The 18,639-nt window shown below is 47.4% G+C and overlaps 1 protein-coding gene across 4 annotated transcripts in view; it reads left to right on the forward strand.

Moving 5' to 3' along the window:
* The window catches only part of LOC144107611 (complement receptor type 2-like), a 72,777-nt gene that overhangs the window by 48,215 nt on the left and 5,923 nt on the right, over positions 1-18,639 (forward strand). The window contains exons 2-10 of one of the 4 annotated variants that reach the window (XM_077640711.1): positions 6,685-6,864; positions 7,662-7,853; positions 8,985-9,074; positions 10,558-10,686; positions 12,002-12,169; positions 15,169-15,357; positions 16,222-16,410; positions 18,167-18,235; positions 18,485-18,557. In XM_077640711.1, the coding sequence (XP_077496837.1) occupies positions 6,685-6,864; positions 7,662-7,853; positions 8,985-9,074; positions 10,558-10,686; positions 12,002-12,169; positions 15,169-15,357; positions 16,222-16,410; positions 18,167-18,235; positions 18,485-18,557 (1,279 nt within the window). The remainder of the gene's footprint in view (positions 1-6,684; positions 6,865-7,661; positions 7,854-8,984; positions 9,075-10,557; positions 10,687-12,001; positions 12,170-15,168; positions 15,358-16,221; positions 16,411-18,166; positions 18,236-18,484; positions 18,558-18,639) is intronic. The other 3 variants (XM_077640712.1, XM_077640713.1, XM_077640714.1) reach the window with 3 other exon arrangements.

An 18,639-nucleotide genomic window follows, 5' to 3' on the forward strand; every position in this document is an offset into this window, starting at 1 on the left:
GCCAACACTGCTCCCACTTCGAGTTATTGATCAATTCCCACTCGCCCTACCATAAGCTTGCCGTCCGGGTTAGCTTAGTTGGCAGAGCGACTGCTCCGGTGAAGCGGTGGTCCCGGGTTCGAACCCCGGACCAGGACGAATTTTTCTTTAACTATCAAGTTTCTGAGAAACCTGTACAGCTTTCTTTTGTAGCCGTATGGCTACGCTTTGGTGGACAGTGCCAGTGAGTAATTACTCCCTTATTAGCTCTCTCATCTTATTATCCGATTCTTCAGCCGTAAACCACAGCAAAACTGACTAGGGTAATAACCCTGCGCAATGAAGGGAAAACCATGGGGTCAGCTTGCAATTTGCGAAACGCTATGGAATTTGATTCTTTTCTGTTAACGAGCTGCCTTAACACAGCCACTCGGCAGCACTCCGCAAGCAGAGCTCTGTCCACAGCTGCTTCAAGGCTCTCTGCTCACGTGCGGATGTGAAGCACTAATTCCAACTTTGTTACTCAGAGTGAGCATGTACAGTCTTTTTCAGAAATATAGAGTCCTATGTGTCTGCTTCCAAGCCGTGCAGCGGGGCTCTTAAGCACATGTGACAGTCCTAAGCTTGGGACGGCTAAGGACGTAAGTTCCTCCTGCCTTCGCGAGATTAGGGTCCCTGGCTATGCACGTGAACACGCGCTGCAGGGCCCAGGAGCAGAGCCCTTGGGCTGTATACCTTTAACCCAGACTGTACATCTAAGCACGCACAGAATCATACTTAGGGGCCAACAGAAAACAAGGAAGATGGACTCAGACTCAACTCCTGTGACGCAATCCTGACAGGAACTCCATTTCCGTATTAGGTGAAAGTCCCGCGCAGCTATACCGTTGTGAAAGGCAGCATTCCCCCCTGCTATTGAGCATTTCCGCCAAGAAGTGCTGAGTAACTTCCTGTCGCCAAATCTCAGGAGGGCAAGCAAGGCCGGTGAAACAATCCCGGCGGTGCAGCAGCTCCTGAGCAAAAGAAGAAAAAAAAAAAGCCTCCGCATCGGTGGGAGGCGCAGGCATTGTTCTCCCGAGAAGCATTGGCCGCTCCGCACTTTCGCTCGCTCCATGCACATGCGGACGTGCGCGGAATGTAGGCCGACCGGGCCCTTGACATCATCGGCATGGCTGCTGCTGTTGTGACGTCACGTGCGCAGGCAACGCGGTGAGCCTCCGGTGCAACGCTCAGCTCGCTGGCATTGACGATAACACACTCTCTATCACCGCTGCGCAGTTGCGGTGGCTGTCGATGTAAGCGGCTGCTATGTTGTACTGCGTGGAGCGTTGCCTCACGCGCCGCGTACAGGCGGCGGTGCTGGATGTGGCACCACTGCGTAGCTCCAGTCGCGCCGTCTGTGTACTATCAGAGACAAAAGTAATCTACCCTCCCCCCCCCCCCCCCCCCCCCCTTCAGGCTCCGAACCGTCCCGCACTAGAGTCACTGGAAAATTTTTTCAGTGATTGTATGACCGCGGTGGCTGCGTTTTTATGGAGGCAAAACGCTAAGGCGCCCGTGTGCTGTGCGATGTCAGTGCACGTTAAAGATCCCTAGGTGGTCGAAGCTATCTCGGAGCCCTCCACTACGGCACCTCTTTCTTCCTTTCTTTTTTCACTCCCTCCTTTATCCCTTCCCTTACGGCGCGGTTCAGGTGTCCAACGATATATGAGACAGATAGTGCGCCATTTCCTTTCCCCCAAAACCAATTATTATTATTAATAGGACATCTTGGAGGTCGCGCGCGTGTAACGTGCTCTGCTCCTGCGGCCAGGGTTGAGTTCCGTCTATAACCATTCTTTTCGCGAATGACATGCTACGTTTTCCTGAGGAGCACCATGAATTCTTGCTAGTGCCGCTATTGTGCAAAACTAAAGCAGCTGCGCTTGAAATTTCAGGAGCTATATTTACGATGCAGAATCCTTGCTCTTTGAAACTTGCTATCCAAGTGCTCCACGTAGCGTATAACTCTACACACTCATTCAGACCTGCCGTACAAAGGAACAAAGTAGGTCACGTATAAAGGAACAGAGTAGGCCACGGTTCGGAACTTGGAAGGTGTGTGTGTGTGGGGGGGGGGGGGGGGGGGTAGTTACTTTTGTCAGCGGTAGTATACGTGCTCGCGGCTTGAAACGAGACTGTCACCAGAAGCTCTAGTTGATTGTCTGCCTATTCTATCTTGCTACGCCAGTCCTTAATTTAAAGATCAAGCGGCTTGATGCGGGCCAAGTAGTTTGATAGAGTTGTCGGGAGCACCCTGTAGTGTGCAATTTTTATTCACTTTGTTTGTGAGCGCGTTGGCGGCGATAGATAAATCGAAGAAGACAAAAGAGGGAGCTCCTTTCGCTGCAGAGTTCTCAATGTGGCCAGACGCAAAAGCGAGCAATTCTCTACGACACTTGAATGTCAGTTTCTTTTGTGCCTGAAAACTTCCATCGGCTTCTCTTTATGTCTGCTTTATGCAGAGAACGGTTTTATAAGCGGAGTCAGGTAGGTTTCAGCCAAGCTCTCGCAGTCTCATGTGTTAGTAGTATCAGATTTAATATACTGATGTCTTACTTCCCATTATACTCCACACAATAATACGCCTATATGCGGCTAAAAAGGGAGTAAGGTGTCCCAAAAAGAGAGCGCGCTAGAGGTCAAGCTTACTCCCCTTTTTACACCTTTCTGTTTAAAGTGTACGAAGCAGCCTGAAGTTATTAACCTTGCACGAGGACCCAGAAGGCACGAGACCGTACGCAGCCAGGGCGACGCAGGTTCACTATAAACGATGTTCGTTGTTGGCGCATACAGTAAGCGGATGACAGGCAACATTTCGTTGCGCATCGCGCGCCTCGGAGCTGCGTCGAGCTCTCCTCCGACGTCCTTGGCTTGGGCAAGCGCTCCGGCCCGGCTTCGCAGCCAGCCAAGAATGCGTTCGCGCAGCACAACAACGAGGACTCTTGATCTCCGCCAACAATGCGTGCGTCTGCGAACGGTGAGGCCCAATCTGTCCCGCAATCGGAAGCAATTTGAGGCCTATAATGGATGGCGGCGTCACGGCAACGCAGCAGAGGTGATTGAAAAGTCTCGCCCGCTCTATTGATTTCATCGGCGATTGAACGAACATGCCGTGTCGGAGGGTTGTTGCTGCTCTTTGATGCGAGCGTCCTGTCGCGAAGCAGTCAGTGAAGTGTGGCAATCCGGGACTGGGAAAGGCAACAATGACGCGTACTCTTTGTACGCAGGTGTAGTGCAGGCGCGTGAGAATGCGCCGTAACTCGAGTACGCTTCTGAATGAACCTTGACGACTCGGGACTCAGTGAGGACGTCTTCAAGTCGTATAGCGCTGGCGATCAGGCGGCGTCGGCAAGGCCTCAATACGCTACGGCGCCGAAGTCGGACGACGAAGTGCACCAGCTAGCTGCGCTAGCAGGTGCAGATTTGTTGAACATGATCAGCATCTTGTGTACCCGGTCAACGCATCCGTTTGCTTGTTTTGTTCGCGAAAAACAACGCTGAATGTGCGTCACTGATCACGGCTAAGAACCGAGGAACAGAAACACAGCTTGCCTTAGCAGTCTGCACTGTGCCGACGTGGAATTAACCCACCCCCTATATTTTTGTTTCCAATAATTACGTGCAACTCAGGAATAAAGGAGGAGCAGGAAAGGTCGCCCACGGTCACAGAAAATGTCACCCTTGAAAGCTGTGACCGAACACAACGTCGCATTCGGAAAGCCAAAGTCGTCCGGATGTATACGAGCCCGATAATCCACCAGATAATCTTTTTTTCTTTTGTAGATTCCGTTTCTATCACGTAATAGCCGGATTAAAGTTTACTTGTTGCTCCGCCCCCGTCTCGCGCAGAGCGCGGCAGGGGGGTTGAGCACGCAGAGAGTGGAAACCGGCTGTGTGACGTTAACGCCGGTATATTTCCTCGCTTGTTGAAACTTTATGTACCCCTGTCCTGAGTGTGGACGAATTTCGATAGTGAACAGATATTCCGAAAGCGGCGTGCTTTCGTTTTGATGATGCCATCAGCGCATCTGGTTGGTTTCTGATGCGGCGAGACGCATTGCCGTTACGCAAAACGCCGGATGATAGCGCTGTATGTGCGGGGCCTCTCCTGTGGAGTGCATCCCGCGTTACGAGCAGCGAATCGGCTTATAAAGCATTAATAGGCTATGTTGTGTCCGCAAAACGTGTCGCCAGATGTGACGTCATTAGCTGGTGACGTCATCAGTCATGATCTGAAGATTGGTGTGGTGATGTATATAAAGTCAGTGACTAAACAATATCGAGTCAGAGTCGTTATTCATCGGTCATTAAGAGTAGTAATTATTTACCCTAATTGACTACCATAACCAATGACCGCAATTAACTATTATAATGAATTGTAATAATTAACGATATACTTGATGAGTGTGATTAATTAGTTTAATTATAGGGCTGATTAGTGAGAGCACGTGACGTCATAAGAGTGCGACGTCATCCATAAGTCTGATGGCTTCACGCCTACAACCAATCAGAGTAAATCAACAAAAAGTACACATCGTTGAGTGGAGGCATCGGAGTGAGTAAGTAGGTGCTGAAAGGCGTCGACTATAGAGCCACCAACGTCGCGGCAAAAGCTAATGCTTTCGCATTTCTCCAATGCAGTCTCTGCAGTGATCTTTAAGTTTAACGTTTCATTCACTCACTCACAGCGTGATGCCTACTCGTCCTAAGCTCTAAGCAGGATGTTTCGGATTTTATTCTGGACGCTCCGATTTGGGTCCGGTGGCTGTTACTTTTCTGTGAGACTGCAGACGGTGTCAAAGAAAGGCGACAGATGCCTCGTTTGGTACCGCCCCTTTGGTTCACCTTAACACTGTGTGTTGCACCGGAGAACAACCTTGTGGATATTATAGAGGGCGCGGTTTTGGCCACGCCCGAAAGGGTGTCAGTGCCGCGGTCTGGAACGAGCATATATGCCACGCCTCCCAATTCACGCAAGGTCGCGCGTCACTGAAACGCTTGGATAGCAGCGTCATGGTTATGGTTAACGTGTAATCGAGCCCCTAGGGCACTGCTATAACGAAGCTCGTTGCATACGCAGTTGGAGTACTGTTGTTCCGAAAATACAACTGTACATTAAGATCCCGGCCGCGGCGATCGCATTTCGACGGAGGCGAAATTCTAGAGGCCCGTGTACCGTGCGATGCCAGTGCACGTTAAAGAACCCCAGGTGGTCGAAATTATCCGGAGCCCTCCACTACGGCGTCCCTCATACCCTGAGTCGCTTTGGGCCTGAGGGCTCTTTAATGTACAGTTGTTTGGTTTGATTTGGTTTATGGGAGTTTAACGTGCTAAACGCCCATAAACCAAACCAAATAACTGTACATCAAGAGCCCTGAGGAGCACTTTCGCAGTCTACATTTGGGTTATCAGTCTTCCCAGCTCACTGCTTTCTCATTTGAACTGGCTCGGTTTCAGGCACCACGCAGGCAGCGATTCACCTAATCTTGCCGAAGGCGGACCGATCTTATCTAGCCTCACCCCCCTCACCCCTCAATTCCTACACTAACAGGAGACAGTCCCTTCTTATCAGATCTATATATAGCATATCTACCGCATAAAAATTTCATCTCTTCTGTCGCACTGTAATTAAGTGCATCCAGCTATAGCTTCTGCAACAAACTAAACCACGAAACAGAACAAAAAAAATAAGAGCGGTGCATAGCGCAGCATCATCTTTCCTGCAATGTAAAACAATACAAAGAAATACCAAGGACAGCTAGCGAAGAGAGCGATCGACATCTCGACTGTCCTTCGCCAGCGCGTTTCAACAACTGCCCCCGACCTTGCGCTTGGCCGTTAAGGTAACGAGCGTCGACTGAAGACTCTAGACGTGCATAGCTACGTTCGAAGTTACGTGCGCAGTTCATTGTCTCACAGAAAGCAGAAAAGAGAACGGGAAACGAAGTCATTTGACTGGACAGCACCTGTTTTGTTTTATTTATTCGCGTCCCGTTCAAGCCCGTGCTTTCTCGGACATCACCAACTGGCGCCATCTGCTGGCCGCCAGTAGCGATATTTTCACTTGAGAGAGTGGGGTGAATTTTTTGCGAACATGGCGATGACGATTTACACTGCCTACATGATGCAATATCTGGTATATGATGCAATAAATTATTATTATTATTATTATTATTATTATTATTATTATTATTATTATTATTATTATTTAAAATAGTCTGCGCCCGCACCGAGTAGTTTCGAACCGCATAATAATTGGTTTTGGGGAAAGGAATATGGCGCAGCATGTCTCATATATCGTTGGACACTTGAACCGCGCCGTAAGGGAAGGGATAAAGGAGGGAGTTAAGAAAGATAGAAAGAAAAAGGTGCCGTAGTGGAGGGCTCCGGAATAATTTCGATATTTTTCTTATTTTTGCTGTTTCGAACAGCAATAAAAAAATCTACGTGTGTGCCGAACATTTAAAATTCCCGCTGTAACTTCGGATGTTCAGCGCAATGCGCCACTTGGTGGCAGGCGTGCAAACTAAAAACGCTTGTCCACATTTTCTGGGCTTGTCATTTTTTATTACTCCTGAGACGATCAACGAACACAAACCCGAAACTTGTTTCCAGCTGATTCAGAATGTGAGCTTCATTCTTTCTTTTTTTTTTGTCCTGCAGGCGCCCAGAATTGCGGGTTCCCGGGCCGGCCTGCCTACGGCCGCATCAGCCTCATCCGGGACTCGTACGAGCGGGGCCAGACCGTCTCCTACTCGTGCGACTCCGGCTTCAACCTGCTGGGTCAGAGCGCGAGGCAGTGCCTCGACAACGGCACCTGGTCCGGGACGCTGCCCGTGTGCGGTACGTGTGCTCTGATCGATTCCACCAGTTGACTCGCACGGATGAGTACTCGAATGCCCGAACGAGCGCTCGTCGGCTTTCTCAAACTGAAATCTGTAAAGTACGCCAACGTGTCTCAAGTGATTTTCAAAATCACATGTTGTCAGACGTAACCGCATTTACTCACGCCTCGCTGAGTATTTAGACATACATTTTTTAAGCTGTTAAATCATTAATTTTGTGAACTGCAATTGTACCGTACTTGAAAAACCTATATTTTATTATCCGAATCTATACTTTGCTAACTATTTAAGAAGCCATTCTGGAAAATCTTCTTTGTTTTAGTCACCTTTGCAACGTTTATTTTCGGTCACGACCATGCGTCACCGTCACTTTGATTTATGCGGTGCATTCATGCCAATAAATTATATGCCCATAATGCCCATAATAACAGGAGTGAGCAGATTCCTCACTGCCTATATAGACACCATCAGCACGCCGTAGTGCAGCTCGTAATTAACTTCGACAAGCTTTCCGAAAAGAGCTCGCCACGGCCGGGTGTCGAACCTGCGACTTCGAGCTCAGTAGCAGGACGCCATAACCGGTGATCCACCGCGGTGGGTGTAAATTATACCACGCAATACCTTGGTCTTGTACAATGCAATACAAACACAGGCCGAGGGAAAGCTTTCGTTTATAAAACATAGGAAAGGAAACGCTAATTGAAATCCGCCGCTGGTATCTTGGAAGTGTGTCGCTGTAAGCTGCTTTAACTTTTCCTTCTCTCCCTCTGACCCTCTCTGTCCGCGTGGTGCTAGCAGACACGAGCCTGTCGGTGCAGCGGATCCCGGAGGCCTCGGGCTACCTGTACGCCTACCCTCCGGTGAACGCCCTAGACGGCTCCAAGAGCAGCTGCTTCTACACCAGCTACCAGCCGCCCCGGTGGTGGCGCATCGACCTGGGCGCCGCCTACCACGTGCTCTCCGTGGCGTTGACCGTGCCGCACGTCAGTGAGTATATACTGTGCATGCATCGACACTCTGCACAGCTCCCTGCTTCCACCTTTATCTTACGCGTTACCACGCTTGCTATGTTGCCCTGGCATTCGTTCACACAGTCTGCCTCAAAAGTTCGTCGGCCGTTTCAGGTTGTGACATTCTACCTCAAAAGTTCGTAAGCCGCTTTAGTGTGTGACCAGCGCTACAGTTTTCTTCATAAGTTTACGGAACGGAATTGTGGTGAATTAATCTATTTGCTTTTATGGCGGACATTGCTAGATATTTGTGTGATTTGTGAAGCGGCTGTGTAATCTGTGCAGTCCAAATCAAACTTACAGAATGCGTGCAAATCTGGAGATAAGTTTATTCGACAGTAATGCGCTCCATAAACTTTCGAACTTCGGCTGTAATAGCCTGCTTCTGCGCTGCAGGTCCCATTGATCTGTTAATGCTGCAAGTTCCTCAAATGACGGGAGGTATGTCCACTTGTAAGCCTGCATGCTAATTAATTGGGGCCGAGTTTTGCGGGCTGTCATCGCCTGCCCGTTGTGTTTAAATTTCACGGCAATCAATGTCGCAGTTCCTTTAAGGAAATTAACTGTCTGCGTGCGCCATGATGCTCGTTCGAAACAGCAGTGACTCCTTTCCCTGATCTTTTCTATTCAAGTCCGGCTTTCTCGGCCATCACTTTTAATTGTGAGGTAACTGTGGAATATTGAACGATTCTGTTATGAACATGTATTAACGGGAATGACCGAATCTTTCGATGCGCCTCAAAATCTTGCTTTTAAAGTTTGCCGAGTAGTTAAGGCTGCCATGTAACACCAATGCGGTGCGTTTTTGGCAATAAATAGCAGAAAACCACAAGCGTCCTGAGCGTCGCAATCAATATACCCGCGGATGTAATTGATTGTTACGATGCTATCTTACGATGACCGAAACAACTGCTTTCATAAACGACTTCCTGGTGAAAAAATGTGCTTGTCCACAATTTCTGGGTATGCGTTGTTTATCTGGTAGTGGCACCTTCGCTTACCACTATCCTATGTGCTGCCATTTGAGAAGTGTATATATTAGTACATCGTATACTCTCTCCTCTGTTTGAACTCTACCTCATGCCGCCCTGTTCCACGTGACGCGCAGGCTCTCGACAGGACCTCGAGGTGAAGATCGTCAGCTATGAAGGCAGCAAGGCGGTGTTCAACCGGTGTGCCGCATTCAGCGGGAAATTCTGTGAGTACTCGTGGGCTGCCTCGCCGCGTTCTCTGTAGTTCACAAGTTACGTGCCAAGGGCATCTTTTAAAAGCGTCAGCTCTTACTCATCACGTTTCGAGATTTCGTGGGGTCTGCTACCACCCCGAGATCACAGCGCCATCTGTGGCAGCAACTAGAAAACAGCACATCTCGCATTGAGACTTGAAGCGCCGTCTACAATAGCATTGTAGAAATAACCACCTGCCGCGTGCCAATGATGACGTCACGGCCCAATACGGTGGACAGAGGTGGAACTATGTGAGTATGACGTCAGGTGACGAAATGGCGGCATAGTTTCGGCTTCTCGAATCGAAGATGGCGGCCATTAAAATTGGTTGTGCCCCATCTCTTCCCCTTTACCCCCCCCTCCAGTATGACGTCAGAGACGAAATGGCGGCGCAGTTACGGTTTCCAAAATCCAAAATTGCCGCCATTGAAATTGGTTGTGCCCTCCCATCCCTTTCCCTAAATATGACAGCAAAAAAGAAAATGGCTAACAATGACTAAGCAAAAATTATAAAAGAAGCTATTACGAATAGAAATGAAACAGAATGAAATCAGAGTCGGATTAGAATAAGAACTGGAATATATTGACGAGTGAAAGAAAAATGCTATCGCATTTCTTCTGCATTAGTCAAACTTATCGCCCCTAAATTTTTTCTCTCTACGCGCGGCCCGCTTCTTTGCAGTATTTTCGCTTTAGAAGGCTGCAGTGATGGCTGAATACACTAAGCCATTTCTCCTGTTGCTTATTGTCGACATTGGTCATCTCAAGCGCTAGCTTGCGGCCAGAGTGAGGCTTTGATTTCCTCTGGACGATTTTTAACCTCACGCAATTGAAATTTCTACCTGTTATATGTCACTGCGTATATATATTTACGACCTGCGCAGACGCACTGCATGATTTACATTTTATACAATGTATGTTCGTACTTAGTACGTAGCTGCAGGTGTAAATGACGTCAGCAATTAGTTTGCTCAATTCTTTCATGTATCGATGTAAATGCTTATTCGCAACGCTAGCTTTAGCTTTGTAAGCTGTCCAAGCAATCGGTCTTAAGTTCGGGCATTATTTTTGAAGCGCAAATTTCAATACGCTAGGTTTTCAAGAGGGCAGCATCAGTGCAGTCATGTGACATGTGTCACGTGGTGTCCTGTAGCAGGTCATGTGACCTACTGACGTCATCACAATCTGCCCACAGTGGCAAGTGGCAACTGCCTCATCGGGCGTTTCATCGACACTTCACAGACAATCCACTCAGCAGTGTGTGCGTGGCGTTTGTGAACGTAGCCATGCAAAGGAAGCTTTCGCCTCTCACCAGGGTTAGCCAAAGTTAAAACCACAGCTAATTTTTTTTATTATTTCCTCAATGCGTATGCTCTACCGATTTCGACCAAGAAGAGGTAATGGAATAAGCGGATTTGGAGAAAATGTGGCTATTTTTTTTTGTGTTTGTTACAGCGACGCAGACGATTGTGTTGATGTGCGACGAGGGTAAGGGTATCATCGGCCAGTACGTGCACGTCGCGGACAAGCGCAAGGATCCCGACCATTTCAGCCTCTGCGAGGTCGAGATCTACGTGCTCAGAGGTAAGACCCATTGCACTATAGCCTTGGGACATTTAAGCATTTTTTTTTCCTCGCAGCAATTGCTCATAGAGGACTTCATTTCATGGTGGCGTCGCCGATTGCATCATATATATGTATGGGATTAGTGAAAACTCCCGAGCTGACCTGCCAAGTCCTGATAATTTTATTTAGGTGCAATTTGAGGTGCTGGAATCTGTTGCCATAGTCGGCTTTTCCTTTACTCTATAATATAATGAGTGGTACGTAGTGAAAAATCAGGATTGGTAAATGAAAACATTACCACAACACCAAAAAGAAGAAATCGGACTCTGTTGCCTCCTTCCGCACGAGCGAAGTCTCCGAGAACTTACCACACGTCGTATATTCCGGGTGTTTCAGGAAGTAATCCACAAATCTTCGGTGTTGAAGTAACAACAATATGGCTTTTGCGGCATAGCAATACCAGTGTTGGCGGACGCCATAAAAGCAGTGAATCGGGTTAACTATTCTGCTTGTTAACTAATTCCTAACAGTTAACATCTTAACTTTCAGAGTTAGGCACCTGGTTGCTATTAGAGATTTCTAGCTGACTCCTAGTAACAGCCATGTGAGTTTTTAGAATTTCGAAAATGCGATTATCATCGGTACTGCGGCTCGACAAATTCTAACCATTCCCAGTGCAATTCAAGAATCGCACCGGCGATAAGCGCCCTGCGATGCCCATCAAACGCGTCACTCCATGGCGCATATGTGCCACGTGATCTTCTCTGCCACGCTCTGGATAGCTTAAAGCCCCTCCACAGCATTTTCTGTGGACCAGGTTCAGCGAATGTAGAAGGGGCTTCAGGATGGCTCAGCGAGCAACGGTGACCGCTGGTGGAACAGATAAGGTCACGTGGGACGTGCGCCGTGGAGTGACGCGCTTGCACATGCATGCACGAAGACAGTAGCGCAGCTAAGACAGCACAAGCAAGAACACGATACAGGCGCACACTACCAACTGTTTATTTGACAGAAAATAGGCACATTTATAACACCGAACTCAGGCAGGTAGTACGTGGTACATCGCATGATCGCTTCGAACACAGCCAGGGGCATGAAGGCTTGCAGTTACTCCTGCTGGCTCGAGTTCGGTTTTGTAAATATGCCTCCTTTCTGTCAAATAAACAGTTCGCAGTGTATGTGTATTGCGCTGTCAGTTGTGCCGCTGTTTTCTTGCATCATATGCACCAACTCAACCAAGCATCCATTATTCTGAAGTACTTATGCATTATGCATGCCCACACATGACTCACGTCAATAACAGAGTGCTCGCTTGCGCCCTCTTTCCGTGCAGAGAAGTACCAGTGCGGGGACCCGGACAAGCCTCCCAAGTCATACACCGTGCCGCTGTCGCCGCAGCAGATGGAGTACCGATGCATCTCCGGCTACAAGCTGTCCGGGCCTAGCGTCCGGACCTGCCTCGAGTCGGGCCAGTGGTCAGCAGAGGCCCCAAAGTGTCTGGGTAGGCAGGGTTCTATATCAAAAGCGTGCAGCGAAATTTCTTACTGTACACTAGAGGGAAAGCTGGAGGCTTTTCAATTCATCCACCATGGACGTCTGAGGCATGCTGGGAAGACAGCAAACCGGATTGACATCTAGTGGCTAGTTGACTGTGCGGCGGATTAGATTTTTTGGGTTGTTTCGTTTTCACCACTGTATGTTTTGCTGACGTTTTGTGTGCTTTGTGGTTGTGTCAACCATACTCACTGAGGATTTCGTTCGGTTCATTTCGAAGACTGGCGGTGGCTGCACATTGCATAAAAGAACGACTTCCACTTCATGATTTAATTCACACAAATACCCGCATGTTGCACTTGTCAGCATGAACACGGCTGTCGCTTAGTTATGGTAGGAGAGGTTTCATTTTCTTGACAAAATTTGTAAACGCAGCACCAGGACATGCCGAGAGCCAACACTTAGTGCACGCAAACTAGTTTCTCGTAGAAAAGCGAGGTCATGCGGCATGAACATATCCTATATGCATGCATAGACATAGGGCGCGTCCCGCAACAGCAGACTACACCAATGAAACGTTTATTTTTCACAATGCGAAAAAAAAAGTTTCTAAAGTATAATATTTTAAGAATTTACACATTGTTTTGCAAGAATATTCGCTCTAAAAAGCGTGTCTGTTAAAAGCAAAAATTATTTTAAACGGTTCGCTATGTTTGATGGCATGAAGAGAAAGCTCTCTCTCGCCATGGGCAAATTCGGTGCTTGTCTGCTGTTCTGCTCATTTATTGCGATGTACACTAAACATATTTTATTAGAGCACATATTTATTGCACAACAATGCTTCCTTGATACATATAATTTGCGAAAATTTGTATTGCTGCAGTCGTAGTCATGTTTAAGGGCCAAGCCAAGTGCGCCTTGCTGTCTTCCCGGCATTCCCACGGTGGTGAAGTGCTTTTTCGTGGCTCTTTCAGAAACTCGCATAGACGGTGGCACCAGCTTTCCCTCTAGGTAATATTTAGAAACTTTATGTGTACTTTATGGCCCCATTGTGTGCGAAGGGACTGCCCAGGACGCCTGAGCACGCGATGACGTCACAGTGGCACGACAAGAAGAATGGCGCTGCACTCTCAATTTGGCTGCACTTATTGCACCAGTTCAAAGAATGCAGCACTTTCGCCTTTGTTTTGCCAGTGCAGCACTGCCGTCTTGAAAAATTTGTTTTGTGGAAAGCAAATGGCGCAGTAACTTTCTCACTTACCTTGGTGGGCACCAGAACCCCACCGAGGAATAATTTTGAACACCTGGGGATTCGTAACGTGCACTGACATCTCACAGCACACGGGCGCCTTTTGCGTTTTGCCTCCATTGAAATACAGCCACCGCGGTCGAGTTCGAACCCTGGTACTCCGGCTCAGTAGCCAAGTGCCCTGACCACTGTGCCACCGCGGCGGGTACACACTGCCGTCTTCATTTTGCAAAAGTGCCAACCTGGTGCAGCACGAGTGCTTGGCTTGCTGGCACTCTCGGAATCGGAAGTGCAGCTGTAGTGCTGCCCCATATGTAGGTCAGAGAAGATTTGATCGCAGTTTAAATGAAACGATGACTGTTCATTCTAGAAAGGAGGAGGAGCGTAACTTCGTGGCATCAGGATTATACCTAAGCGGTCAAGTCGAGCCCCATGAGCAGCATGTCAGCACATATTCATAAATTATCTGTGCAATGACTTTTTTCAGTGAAACGACGATTTCCTGGGGCTGGTTAATGGCAGCACTTATTGCGATTTGCTGCTTGAAAATTCATGTGGTTAGAGATTTTGGTGGCCGTTGACATCGACAGCATACAGCTGGTTGTAATTTGGTGGCGACGCCAAGGCTAGCAGATGACTCGGCCTGCACTCAATCCACTATTCGTTTTGGAAGCAGCTAGTGTCAAGCTGCACTTGAACTGATGCTGCATGCTCGCGGCACTGCCGCAGGACTTGATGGAACTAATGCAGCCAGTGCAGCCAAATCGAAAAGGCCTATACAGTCACTGGTTTTTCAGTGACTCTACTGAAGGATCGGCGCTCTTGTCTCATCTTACTCGCGAAAAAAGTCACCGCGTTCTCAATTGTGCACGCGTATTCTCAGCAGCAATGAAGCTTTGCGAGAAACCCATCACTAAACCAGTGACAAATATTGACGTACTTCTCAGCAGCGCATACGTCTTGTTTTTCCCTTTTCCCCATTAAATAGGGTACAGGAAAGGGAGCCTGACCTCGCCCACTGCGCGCAACTTTACACGTGTCCAAGGTGCGTAGTACTACGGTACTGCCACAGTATTGTTAGGCACCTCTCCTCAAGGATATGTAGCTAGTTCGACAGAATCGTAGATTTAGCGATTCCCAGGAACTCGTCTGTGGTCCAGTAGTATACGATGGTGCTGAGAATGTATTAAACCAACGCTAAGAATTGTTAAGTGGTAGTAAAAAGAGTCGGAGTGGCTACCAAGAGAAGGAAAACAGCTGGTGTTTGCTGGAATAGTGTGGTCGCAGAAGGCGCAAAACAGTAACCATTGAAAGTCGCTGGGGGTGACCTTTGTATTGTGGCGGACTCAGTTCGTATAATGATGATCGCGCCGGTGATGGTGATGATGATAGTGGTAAAGTTCCATAGGTGGAAGAGCAATGCCAGAGGGGCAGGGCGTGTGTCAGTGAGGTTTCGTATACATGCATGCAGCATCGTGATTCAAGCCAGTGCTTGTTTATTCAAAGAAGTGAAGCATTTTCGGGCAAGTTGGTTACGCAAGAAGCCATTCTGCAGTGCAAACACAACCGCAGCACATGAAGACGCGCAGACTCAAGCATTAACGTCATCTGAGCTTGTGTGTGTGTGTGCTGTGTCTGCAGCACAAGCTGTCTGTCCATAAACAGCATGCAGCACACATGCACGACAGTATATCACGTATATGTTCCAGTTCTGTCAGTGCGTTTACATGCATTTCCGTCGCTGCCCATGTATGCAGAGGCGGCGTGTCCTTCTCTGGGTCCGCTGGAGAACGGTAAGGTGGCCGTGCGGGGCACCAGCAATGGCCGCATGGTGCAGGGCAGCCAGCTCATCTACACCTGCGACCCCGGGTACACCCTGGAGGGCAACGACACCCGCACCTGCCTGGAGGATGCCCGCTGGGGAGGCACACAGCCGCACTGCCAGCGTCAGTATACACGTGAACATGGCTATCAGTCATTACATATAGCCAACGCTCTATAACATAGTGACGGATATATCGAAAAAAAATTTACATGAGGGCCCCATTTCTTGGTCAATTCCACCTTATAAAAGTTCACTTGTGGAAGGAACCTTTTTTTTTTCCATTGGAACGCAGTAATCAGTCGATATAAGCCGACATCACTTTGTCATCAGCATTCCTTTGAAGCATTAATACGAGAACAATAGATTAGGCACAGTGAGATTACTGAGGTTAGAAGCAACCATTTCAACAACTTTTTCAAAGCTGATTTATTAGGCTAACAGAAAAAACCAAGACGGCTAGAAAAAGTGGTTCTTTTGTGCAAGCAGTTTGCTAACTGTATTGTGCGAGCAACTATAGTGAGATGGAGGGAGAAAACATGGCTTAAAGACTTCTAAGATTAAAAGACTTCTAAGAGCAAACTGGTATTTGAAATTTAAGGGTCGAAGCTGCACACAGGCTATGAGAGACACCATAGTGGAGGGCTCCGGATTAATTTGGACCACCACGGTGTTCTTTAACGTGCACTGACATCGCACAGTACAGTGGGTGCCTTTCGCGTTTCGCCTGCTCTGAAATGCAGCGGCTGTGGCCAGAACTTGAACCAGCGACTTTGGGACAAGCAGCCAAATGCCATAACTGCATCAAACTTATTCCTCATTTTCTTCCAATGTAGACATGGATCTGACATCATCAGATTATATAGATTTGAAATATAACCATGTATATCCATATCCATATGGACAAGAAGCATACGGGTTCGGTTGTTACATTATCTGCCACTGCCTAATGAAGGCGTTTAAAAACAGTTTTGTTTCTTTCTTACAGCCGTCACCTGCGATGTGCCATCGTTCGAAGTGGACGGCGGGACGTACACGCTGCTCAACGTGTCCACAAACTACGGAGACCTGGCGGAGCTCAACTGCCACCTGGGATACGAGAGGCAGGGTGGCCCGACCACCATCATCTGCCAAGAAGACGGGACGTGGAGCGAACCTCAGGCCTTGTGTCTCGCCAGTGAGTTCAACGATTGGCATTCTGTTAATTCAGCACGCGTCATTCCATGCCCCTGCAAACTCAGTCTTAATAGATAAAAGTCCAACCCGGATATATCGAACCGGGATATTTAGAACTATTGGCTATACCGAATACACAGCAAGATTACCCTCTTGGAAATTCCATGTAAAAAAATAAGAAAGTTTCGCAGCATATCGTGCTCCAATTTCATCGGTCATTCGATGTATCCAACTGCACTCCTGCCTCTGCATGTGGCAATTCTCAAAACGACGCTCTTTGAACACTTTTTACATGCAGAAACGGGTTGGCTGTGTGACCTTGGCCACCAACTGGAAGTGCTAGTGCTATGAAACCGCGTGATGAGGTGAACGTGAGGTGTGCTTAGGGATGGCCTTCGATCTCTTGTACTCATTTTCCACTCCGCGTCGTTGTAATGTGGTGAAACAAACCTAGCCTAGGTCATAGCGGAAATCTACTATACCTTAATTCTAATGACCAATTATTTTATTTATAGTGCATTGCTAGCAGGATTAGTTATCTTATGACAGGCAGTGGCTAGTTTAAATGAGCTGTCCGCTGCGGCTTTGATGCAAAGCAGGCTAGGCGTACCAACGCCTAGCAAGCGGTGCGCTGCCAGCATGCCAGCAGTTTGTAGGTAGGCTTATCTATTGCCATTTTTTTTTATGCATCGAATTATCAGTATTCGAACTATTTTGCAATCCACTTCGAGTTCGATACATCCGGGTTCAACTGTATAATAATGTACATTCCAAATGGTCTTCACTACACAGGACAGCAATGCTAATATTATTGCTGCCATTAAACGGTTCAATGAAATTCAGCTTTAAAAGTCTCCCGATTTATGAAGAAAATCGCAATTGCCTGTGAACGTGCTTGGTTTAGTGAAATACAAGAAGATCTCGATTATATGAATCTCATGGGGCCGCGAAAAATATTCCTATCATCCAAAATTCGTACCATTCAAAACGAACAAACTCCGTGTGCAGGAGCGTGAAAAATGTATTCACGCAGATCCATTTATGGCTAGTGGTATTTATTTATGGACACGCGTCACCGTTCACTACTCGCGGTCCACACCGCGCGACCGGCAACTGTGGCGTCGGAGATGTGCGGGCAGCGCATAGTAGTTAAAAATGTCATCACGAATCGTGTTCACTTTATCTGCAGTGGAGCGGGCAAGTGTTTAGAACATCCGAAATTCTGCACATTATACACAATGCACTCTGACCAGGGGATTTCACAAATTCGTATCATCCCAAAATTTGCATCAACCATGATTGTATTGTCGAAATTATATACTTTTTCAAGTTTACGTAATAGCTTGCAGCTACGTTGGACTTCAGTTTCTCGAGGCTAACCTAGCTGTGACTTCAAGTTAAAGAGACAGCTGTGCTCATGAACACCATTAATACAAGTGAAGAAAATTTAGCACAAAATGAAAATATGAAATTTAGGCATGTTTACAGAAAGCTGTGTACTGGAAAACTAAATTCAATACATGATGGAAATTCATGAAAAAGAATTAAAAAAATATAAGTCTACAGTACTGAGCCAGCGACATTTGTTTCCATTAAAGGTGTAAATTTAGACGCACAAAAAGAATAGCACGCTCACACAAGATATAAAACCAGCATAGAAGCTGCACATGAGTTTGTTGAAACAGTACCGCTGAAGCCAAAAAAAAAAAAACTCTCTCACACCCAGTATAAAAATGGCTTTTATGTTTCATTTTCAGTAGAAATGAAGCAGAAACTCAAGAAGCAGCTACCAGGATCAGCCAGTGACACAAGTTCGACACTCACTGGTGAGTACTATGGAAGCACCAATGTGAGTGCGTTACGAGTATGCCGTTATTTTTCGTTGTTAAAAAACACGACGAATTGAATCTGTCACCACACTGCTATCCGCCTTGTGTGCCTTGAATTATAGGATGTTTTCCTTCCCCGAGGCACCTGCATCCTTCATAATAACTTCTTTTGCACCGTCACAACTATGTGCCAACACATGCAGTTGACCCGGTACATCCGATATTCACATTCCTGTCTTTTTGCAGGCATGGTTGCAGCTATCATCGCCATTGTGTTCCTCTTCCTGTTGTCCATGTGTGTTCTACTCATACTCAAAAAGTAAGTCGTTCAGTCAGTCCATCAATCACTTTATGCACTGATAGACTTCTTGCTGATAAAAACTGACCAAAAATCTGCCATA

The sequence above is a fragment of the Amblyomma americanum genome, chromosome 10 (assembly GCF_052857255.1).
Source record: "Amblyomma americanum isolate KBUSLIRL-KWMA chromosome 10, ASM5285725v1, whole genome shotgun sequence".
Lineage (NCBI taxonomy): Eukaryota > Metazoa > Arthropoda > Arachnida > Ixodida > Ixodidae > Amblyomma > Amblyomma americanum.